This window comes from Struthio camelus, chromosome 19 (genome assembly GCF_040807025.1).
Source record: "Struthio camelus isolate bStrCam1 chromosome 19, bStrCam1.hap1, whole genome shotgun sequence".
Lineage (NCBI taxonomy): Eukaryota > Metazoa > Chordata > Aves > Struthioniformes > Struthionidae > Struthio > Struthio camelus.
Window position 1 is genome coordinate 8443662 of NC_090960.1, and position 9979 is coordinate 8453640.

Sequence of the window (9979 nt, forward strand, 5' to 3'; positions counted from 1 at the left end):
TCTAAAATTCACCCAAAACATATGAGAAAAAGAGAACTTTAAGAAAAATATTTGATTATCAAAACCCACCACTTTTTCACAGTGGAGAACCTCTTAGGCAAATCACCAACCAAGGCAACTCCAAAGACTCAATCACAGGAGAATTGGCCCCATCCTGTCTCCAATTAAGAGCTAAAATATGTGGGCAAAGCATGCTCCAGATTTCTATCAGCTGATCCACTAGAGGACAACCTAATAATGATGAATTCCTCTGGCTTACATGGTAGAAAGTCCATGCTGAAAACACTGCTGTCAAGTGTGGCTCACAGCCCATGCTGGGATCGTTGCTGGTATGTATGCTTGGCCTCATTTTTATTGATACAGATTATTTCTGATCGAAACAGAGCTACAAAGCTAGGAAAAAAAAAAAAGCCCCTATAGCTGATGTCAGCCTTTGCAACTACAGAGAAAGTGAGGCAAGGGAGCTTTCCCAATAGATCTAGTTTTTATAAAGTAAAACTGATCCCCTACGCTGCAGAGAAAAAGCTGCCTGTTGCTGCTGGTTATCTTGCAGACTTCTGCATGGTATCAGGCTTCTTCAGTGCAGTGAATGCTCAGAGGTAGAGAATGATCCTTTTGCTCAAGTAACATATGATTTATCAAACCATAACGGAGCAACCTAACCTATGTATAAACACTAGGCAGGAAGCACAACAAAATCTCCAGCTCAAAGCCCCAGAAAAGAGCAGGCTACTGTTCTGGCACTGCACAGACACAGAGCAAGGCAGTTTCTCAGAACCCAGAGGGTTCTTGCCTAGCATTTTTAAGGCAACCAGAACACAAGTAACACTTGAGATAATTTCTGGAGCTAGGAAGAAAGCGAGCTGTGATAAGAAACAGAACAGCAGAAAACAAAAGAGAATTAATTACAAGTGAAGTGTCTCAGGTTTGAAATAGAGTCGGAGGGGAGAGAAGGTGAAAGCAGTAGAGTTTTCTATGAGTAAACTGACATCCCCCTTGATATCCCCCCAGCTCTGCTGGCAGGGACGTGCCTGTGACTCAGGAATGAAAAGGGCATATGTGTCTGAGAGAGAAAAATCCATACTGAGGGCAGGAGAGCAGAACTACTTAAAAGGCAAAATGCAGTCCTCTCCCAATGGCAGAAGCGAGAGCAGGCTGGCTGTAACCGGGAGGGCGCAAACTCCAACCACTGGTCGGGGCGGGGGGAGCAATGCGATGCCGTAGCGGGGCACTGGCCAACCCTCGGCCGGGGGTCGCCCCCACCCTCTCCCTGCCCGGCTGGAGGAGGGCAGCTCCTCCCAGCCGCGGCTTCCCTCCCACCCGACGGCGGCAGAGGGATGCTCTCAGACGACGTGGCTGGCGGAGTCAGCTGCTCTTTGATGTCAGTACCTGCTCCAGGCTCGGCAGGGAGGGAGTGGGCGAGTAGAGCACGGCGCCGGAGCTCCGTGCCGCAGCCTCTGCTCGCCGGCTGCAGGCAGGCTTTTGCCTCCCGCATCCTGCCCGACCCCTCATCGCTGCCGCAGAGCCACTGGGGGAAAACTTCCCGAACTTCCTCTGTCCCGGGCACCGGATCCCACCGCCATGGCCCCCGCTAACTCCTCCCGCAACTTCTCCGCGCCGGAGGCTCGGAACGGCTCGGGTGAGCGGCGGTGGCGCGGCGCAGGGGCGCGCCTCCCCGGCGGGGTGCCCGCGCCAGACCGGGCCGGGGATGCGGGGAACTTTGCTGGTGGGGGGGGGGGGGGGGCGGAAGGGGCCCTGCGCACGCCCCTTGGGCTGCCCTGTCGCACAGCCCCCCGTGCTGGGAGTGGCGGGGGGCTTGGCCGGGGGGACGGGCTGCAGGGGCACAGGGACCCCCCCGGGGCTGCGGGCCGGGCTGAGCCGCCTTCAGCACCCGGCGGCGGACAGCTCCGGCCCCGGCCCCGCGCTCCTCCCGGGCGTCCCCGGGTCGCGCAGCACCAACATAACCCCCAACACCACCACCGGCCATAGAGGCTTGAAGCGATTATATGTGGTCCTTGACCCCTTCCCCACCAGCATGTTCTTTGCCATCTGAAACTAAGTCAGGTGCTTCCTCCCGAAGGAAGCAGTAAAACATGTAGTTTCATACGTATCTGGGCAAGGCTGATGATGACAGCAATCACCTTAGAGATAAAATGATGTATGCCAGTCCTCATTCAGTTCACATAGCGCAGTCCCCACCGGGACGTCTGAAGAGTAACAGGGCAGCCACACCACAAGGACTAATCAGTGTGCCAAGTAGTTGAGACATTTCAGTATACAGCTGCAAAGTACAGTCACTGCATTTACACAGAAGCAGCACGGAACACTCAAATCCATCCATTTCTAAAGCTTCCTTCTGCTTAAGCTAAGAGATAACTTTTAAGTATTTGACAGTCATGCACTTCTAACTCCATTCCAGAGATCTACAGCACACATATAAACTATAGTTTCATGCTAGCTTCAGCAGTAGCCACTTGTACAAATACCAAGAGCCGAAAAGCTGCTACAGCACTGTACAGACTGCTTTTCTCACAAAGCCTTTCAGCCTACACACACTTGGCTCTAACGCTAGCTGAGCTCATTCCAAATATTACAGGATCACCGAGAGCACTCCATTGATTACACAGCAGCAAGGACATTTTGTTTCAATTTCCAGCTAAGCGGCCTTTACCTTTCAATCACATAATACATTCCCACCCCGTTCAAAGTTTGGGGCTAACAGAGGAGAGGTCATAACAGCTATGTGTAAAATTGCAAGAGACAGTCATTGTCTTTCAACTTCCAGTCTCCCATCTTCAAGTAACACAGAGGTGTGAGACCTAGTTAGATGTTCAGGGGATGCCTGGGCTGGATGCTGATAGCTAAGTACCACATCTCAATGGGGTGCTGATGACAGTAAGTTATCTAACAATAGCCACATAACATGGGGCATTTTCTGGCATTAATGAGCAGCCAGGAGTTTGTGTACTTTGGTGTGACAGAGAAGTTTGGACTTGAGAATTCTAGAGGTCAGAGTCAGCAAAAACTACCCTAATGAACAGACACCACTTTGGCAGAGACAACTCTTTAGGAGTATCTGTTGTTACTTTGCTTGATATAATTTTCAGTGTTTCTCTATGTTTTGCTGGAGGAGATCTCCCCGCTCCTCCTGCAGGGGCAGGCTGCTAAAGAGCTGAAATAGTACAGTGACTGAAAAGCATTTCCAATTAACATCACTTCAAGTCGTCTGCAATTCAATGAAAGACACTTGCAGCCTGGGCTTAGGGGCTGTCGTGCACGTCTTTGCAACAGCCGTACAAAGAACTCACACAAAGCCTTCCCCTAGAAAAAAAACAGGCCCCATAGGAGAAGAGTAATGACATAAAATGAGATTTGCCTCAGCTGAGAAGGGTGATTTAAGACTTCATCACACACTGCACATGGCACTCTTGCAGAACAGAAAGCACCACAGTCAGTACCTTAGACCCAAGAGCAGAAATCCGCGTCGGCTGGCACTGCAGCCTTGCGGCTTCAAAATGAGATTTTAAATCCTGGTTAGGGACAAGGTGAACGTGAATTTGACTGTTAGGTTTGGACCTCCTGCCTCAAATAACAACGTTCAAGCATCAGTGCTGATAAACTAAGTGTTATCAGGTAATAATTTACCCTTGGAAAACAACCTACATCCTGAACCCACAGGTAGCAGCCTGAAGTCCTGTTTTTCTCCACCGTGAAGCAGGGGCATTCCCTGTTGAGGCACCAGACCGAAGCACACTCCAAGTCCTCTCTGGCCCGCACACCTGGACTTCCTTCACATGGAGACCAGGAAAAGGGAGAGAGGCAGGGAAGGCAGGCAGAAAGGATGCATGCCCTGGCCTAATCCTGACACCAAGTTGGGATGCAGCCAGAGTAGGTGCCAGGTCTCACTATTTAGGTACAGCATTAGTTACTTGCCTACACAGTCCATGAACTCTGTCTCATACCTTAAAACAGATAAAGCATCCAATAGACACACTGAAGTTTTCAGAGACAAGGGCTTGAGTGTTGACTCTGCCCAGATTTTGACACCTAGACAAGAGGCTTACTTCTCCAGGGTGCAAACCGTCAGTTGCCTCATCCACTCCCCTCCAAACGGCTGGACATCCAGCACTCTCAGCAAGAAAAGTTACTATCAGACATTGGTAGGAGCAGAGGCACACCAGCCTGAGGCTAGTCCCCAAGAACAGCTAGGGAGTTTCAGGACAGGACAGAGGCACATCAGGAGAGCTGAGGAAAGATGCCTGCGTGGCCAGTCAGAATTAGGTGGTGCGCTGCATGCCCTGGGTGGGGGAGAAGGAAATGTCAATTATTGCAGCCAAATCTCTCCAAGTGCTGGTGTCTTAGATGTGGTTCCAAGCTATGTCTTGGAGGGGGATCCAGCTACAGGACAGGGTGAGCACCCAGATATCAAGACATTGCCTATGGGCTGCACTCACTGCTTTGCTTTATTTTGGCAGTAGCAGAGAAGCCAACACCGTACACCAATGTGATCATGCCTAGTCTGTTCAGCATTATCTGTTTCCTGGGCATTGTGGGAAACCTCATTGTCATCTACACTATCGTCAAGAAGAAGAAGCTGAAGTGCAAGCAGACTGTGCCTGATATTTTCATTTTCAATCTCTCCATTGTGGACCTCCTCTTCCTCTTGGGCATGCCATTCCTCATCCACCAGCTCCTCGGCAATGGCTCGTGGTACTTTGGAGCTCCCCTGTGCACCATCATCACTGCCCTGGACACCAACAGTCAGATCACCAGCACCAACATCCTCACAGTGATGACCCTAGACCGTTACCTGGCAACAGTCTACCCTCTGAAATCCACCTACGTCCGGACCCCATGCGTTGCAGCTTTAGTTATCTGCTTGGTGTGGCTTCTCTCCTTCCTGACTATCATTCCTGTGTGGATGTATGCAGGCCTCATGACTCTGGAGGATGGGACTGTCCGCTGCGCTCTCTTGCTTCCCAACCCAGAGACAGACATCTACTGGTTCACTCTCTATCAGTTCATGCTGGCATTTGCTGTGCCATTGATTGTTATCTGTGTGGTCTACTTTAAGATCCTCCAGCACATGGCCACCACCGTGGTCCCACTGCCCCAAAGGAGTCTCCAGGTACGTACCAAGAAGGTCACCCGCATGGCGGTTGCCATCTGCTCCGCCTTTTTCATTTGTTGGGCCCCCTTCTACGTCCTCCAGCTGGTTCACCTCGGAATCGAAACCCCATCCATGGCCTTCTTTTATGCTTACAACTTTGCCATTAGCCTGGGCTATGCCAACAGCTGCCTCAACCCCTTCCTCTACATCGCGCTCAGTGAGACTTTCAAGCGCCAGTTCTTGGTGGCCATCCGCCCTGTAAAAGAGCCATGTCGCAACAGCAGCTCTCTCAACAACAACAGTATGACAGAGGCCAGTGTCTGTCTAAAACTGGCACCAGAATCCACTCAGCAGACTCAGTTTCTGGAGAACTTTTCCCCATGCTCGCTGCCTGTGACGGTGGCTGTTCACTAGGAGACTCTGAAGTCACTCCAGGGAAAAGCTTCCAGATCTGTAAGTGTGCAGAGAAGCAGCAACTTCAGACAATTCTCAGTGAAGCATATGAGCTACAAGCTTCCACCTCCAAGATCTGCAGTTTAGGTGCCTCCCTCTTTCATTTTAGGGCTCTGCTCTTAGACAGCCCTTGGCCTATGAGATGCTGCATGCTGTCTCTTCTTTCCACCCCAGCACAGCAAGACTCTTCCACCACACAGGATGTTGGGGCCCCAAAGGGGATGAATGGAAAAGAAAGAGAAATGACAGAAAAAAAGATTTCAAGGGGGAGCGTTGGCATGGAGGAGTAAAACCTATATAAACACTGCCCAGTGGTTCCTCACCCCATGGCTTGACCAATGTTTCTAAGCAATGTGCTGATATGGAGCCTCTTGATTCAAAAGCTGCATCTTTGAAAAACAACTCTTTACGTATTTATTTTTCGTAAGAAAACTGACCTCTGAGCTTTGAGGTCTGTGCTCTTATCCTAGAAGCAAATAGTAGTGGGAAATATCATGGGGCCAGATGTCTCACCTAAGTCTGCTGTTTGGTCTTTTTTGTTCCAGCCCTGTCTGCCTCCAGTGGGCTGTACTGCTTGGCAACCAATATATCTTCAAGAACTGGCTAATTTTGACGCAAATCCTAACGTTTCAAGCAAAATCAGGCAGAGAGCAATTGTATTACTTCAAGGGACTGCAGATAATTCAGCCAAACTACTGCTGCTAACACCAGATTTGTAGCTTTTCATGACGAGGAGCCTGTTTTCATGACGAGGAGCCTGTTTTCCCAGTGCTACTTCCTCATATTGCTCTTGTGCCTCGCAGTCTCCATAGCCATTGGGGAACCCCAGGCAGAGTTTTAAACATGACTAAAAAAACAAAAAACCAAAGAACACCACCACACACATGCACACAATGTGCAGAGACCTGTGGAGTGAGAAGATGTGAAAAGGTAGCTCAGAGGAAGCAGAGTTGCTTTTGTAGCTTCCTCAAAATAACAAGTACTTTACGAAGTTAAAGAGGGAAAATTAAATGTCTGTTTTCTACATGTGGCTTTAGCAGTGAGTGATTAGGAAATAACTTTGCACATTACAAAGACTAAAGAAAAGACAGTTCAGATTAGCTAAATAGTGGGGATTACACTGATAGACTGCACAGGAGTCCCAGGGGACAGTGAAGGCATTGCTAAGCGCTTTGTCAAACACGGAGAAACTCGTTGTTGTAGATGAATTTGATGCAAAGAAGCATTACAAACATCACACAGCACAGAAGAATTTGCTGCCGTGCTTAGCTTACAGTTTCATGCTGCCAGACAACCACAATAGCCCCCAAAACAGAAATTCCCATTCACCCTTACACAGCCAAACCGTTCCCTGCACAGGACTTTCTAAGCCACAGGCCTGCTTACAGGTGTTTCTAACGCACACACAGCACACTTGCATATACTGAAGTACAGTTGATACTTCAGTATACACCCAGGAGAGAACAAATAGCCATTCACTCATTTCTAGCGATCAAAGCAGGCCAGCGTGCAAGAACAGCACTTAAGAACGTCAGACAGACAGAGCTGCTTTTCAAGTCTTTGAACAAACCTCACAACAGGGCCTCTGTATTTTCATTCCAGGCTCTGTCTCCACCCCCCTCAGAAGCGTATCCACACCGTGGCCATCTGGTATTTTTTGTCAATTTTGTTCTCTTCTCCTGGACAATAATGCCAAACAGACATGTATGGAGCTTTTCAACGATGACACTTTCAAATGTTTGCCCTGTCTAGACTGCCAGAAATTTTCACTGGTGCTGGTTTTCATGGGACTTCTTTGCTCTTTGGTCAGTAGTTTCCCTGAAGGGCTTGGGGGTGAAGGTCAAAGACGACACGTGCTCTGCCAAAAAACACTTGCTCTCAAGTCAAGATACTGCGTTATTTTTCTCCTATGAGGAAGTTAAAGGGAGGACTGGGACTCTTCTCTGTGAAAGGAGAGTAAAGGTTAGAGTTTCTTTTTCCTTTAATAACAGCAATGAGGAAACTATGAGGGAAGGGAAAAACAGTCAAGTTGAACTGTCAGGGCTGCCAGAAAGCTGCACACTGAAGATGTTATCTTGCTTACAATAAAGGTGTTTATGGTTGAACCAGTCTGTTCCTGTCTTAAGTGACTCAGTCTGACCCGCTGTGGCCAAGCCCCGTGCTCAAAACCACCAGGGCACAGTGGGCCAGGACCTGCTGGTGCAACCCTGTAAAGGCCTACAGGCCTCTGCTGGGTAGACCTTTTCTAGACTTAACCCCACTGAACACTGAAGCCAAAGCACAGTACGTGGGCATCTCTCCTCGTTCAGTCTAAGGCTGCTTCTTGTTTCAGACGCTGCACGACTGCAGCAAAGACTCCTCAGGAAGATGGGAGGTAACCAGGGGCTTCAGGGACCTTCAGGTGTCCCTCCCCTGAGGGGATAACTATTGACAGATGACTGCTTCCTTCCCTCCACACGCAAGTTGCTTTATTGAAGTCAGAATGAAATAAAAAACAAGTTGGCACTCCTGTGGTTATGCTGGGAGAGTGGGAAGAGGAGTAGAGACAGAGGGGGGAAGAAAAAGCACACAGTAGAAAACACAAATAGCATTTAACTCTTTGTTGATCTTCCTAAATCACTCCAAAGCATAGGGCAAGATGAACAAAAGCCTTAGCACAAAGGCCTTTTCATCTAAGGCCTTAGGAGGTGGCCCTTACCCAGCAGAAAAGCTTTTTGGTAGCCAAATAGCCTCTGTGCAGCCAATGCATCTCTGCCACCTCCCCAGGAGTAACCTCTCTTGCCCCGCTATGTGGGGTGAAACAGGGGAAAGCAGCGCCATTCCCGATGCCACTGCCCTTTGCTGCAAGGCCCATGGCTGAATCACTGCACCCTTCCTGGGGACCTCCTTGCCTCCAATATGGCCCGAGACAGAGAAACTTTAAACCCCACTCCAGGGATGTCCAACCCAACTGTAGTTCTGCAGGCCCCAGGAGGAGGGGTTCAGACCCTAGGATCTTCTGTGCAGCTAATGAAGGAGCTCAAGTCCTTCCAGGAGAGCTTCCAGCATCCAAGTCATTTGGAGAGGGTATCTACTAAGGCCCTCATCTAGGTGGTGAGCCGTTCTTACAAGAGGTCCCAAGCAGACAACAAGACCCTGCTGCTGTTATCCCTCCACACCAGGGTCATCTTTAGGTGCAGAGAGACACCCTCGCTCCCTGTGAGCTCCCTCCCAGCACCAGCCCTTCTGGCTAGCCCAGCCCCAGCCACTGCACAGCTCTTCTTTACCGCCTTCCTCAGGAGCTCAGCGCCTCAGCTAAGCGGCAAACCAGGCTCACTTTCTGCCTGATGCCACCTCAGTATGGCAGATGCCAAACATCCTATTTTCCCTATTTTCCAGGGCTAGCTTTGTTAACTCATGGAGTCTGTCAATGTTCTGGGCTATATCTGGCTTTACCCCCTCATGTATTCTGTTCTTAGTATTTATAATATGCCCTCACTGTCTCAGGGCCTCACAACTACTGACTGTAGAGTCTAAATAAAATGCATAGCTGAATAGAAAAGGATATAGCGACTCACACAGAGATCGACAGCCCAAAGTGCTGCTGAGGTCTGGGTGAAATGCCCAGCAAGAAGGGCACAGAGGTGACGCATCGCGTGTCCCTTCAGTTCTGCCTTTTTCACATGCGGTCTATTGTCTCATTTGCGTGAAAGGAACCAAGTGAAAACTATCAAACAACTGGGGGCGGAGGAGGGGGGGCCACCAGGAAGGGAGATAAAAGGCAAAAAACCACCACTCAACCTAGCTGCTCAAATCAACAGCCTGCCATGCTGAACAAGAAAAAATTCCTTGGCTCTTGTTGCCAACAGTTTTCCCTGCGTGTTTGATAGTTGTTTGGCCTTGTCAGACAGCAGGATGACAGATGGGTTCATTCTTTGTTCCCCTCCTGGTCCTTAGTGCTGCCTCTGAAGCCACATGTCGCAGCTCTGCTCTCAACAAACCTCACGCAACAGGCAGACAAGTCCAGTCACTTTTACTCCTACTTTCCCAGCTAGCAACAGAGCAGGTCTCCGCAAGGTTTGGTCCTTGGCTTGCCCTTCTCAGTTACCTCTCTTCTGCTATCCACATCCCAATATCCCTTTGCATACTTGAATCCCCACTTACTTGTTGCCCTCTTTAGTCCTCAGCTAGATTGCCCTGCCTTCAGCTTGACACTGGCCAGCAAAACCCTCTCAAAGAGGGGTTCCATCACCTTCCTCTTTTATTTGCATCCATGTGTCTCCTTTCACTCCCTATCCAAAACCCAGATATTTACTCACTTTCTGGAGCCAGCTGGATACGTGCAGAGAAAGTGGTACCCAAATGTGGGGGAACTCAGGAGCCTTTATGCCAGAAAGCTGCCTCTATACAGATGTTTTAGTAACTCCTCCTCTGTCC

The 9979-nt window shown here is 49.5% G+C and overlaps 1 protein-coding gene across 2 annotated transcripts; it reads left to right on the top strand.

The window, feature by feature from the left end:
- Positions 1-1319: 1319 nt before the first annotated feature.
- LOC104138589 (melanin-concentrating hormone receptor 1) lies at positions 1320-7668 on the top strand. Of its 2 annotated transcripts, none has more exons than XM_068914089.1 (2): positions 1320-1639; positions 4476-7668. In XM_068914089.1, exons 1-2 carry the CDS (start codon positions 1582-1584, stop codon positions 5522-5524), a joined length of 1107 nt encoding a protein of 368 aa, XP_068770190.1. In that variant the 5' UTR covers positions 1320-1581; the 3' UTR covers positions 5525-7668. The 2 variants fall into 2 exon arrangements, with proteins under 2 accessions (XP_068770190.1, XP_068770191.1); XM_068914090.1 differs by having other exon boundaries at positions 1323-1639; positions 4479-7668.
- The last annotated feature ends 2311 nt before the right edge of the window (positions 7669-9979 follow it).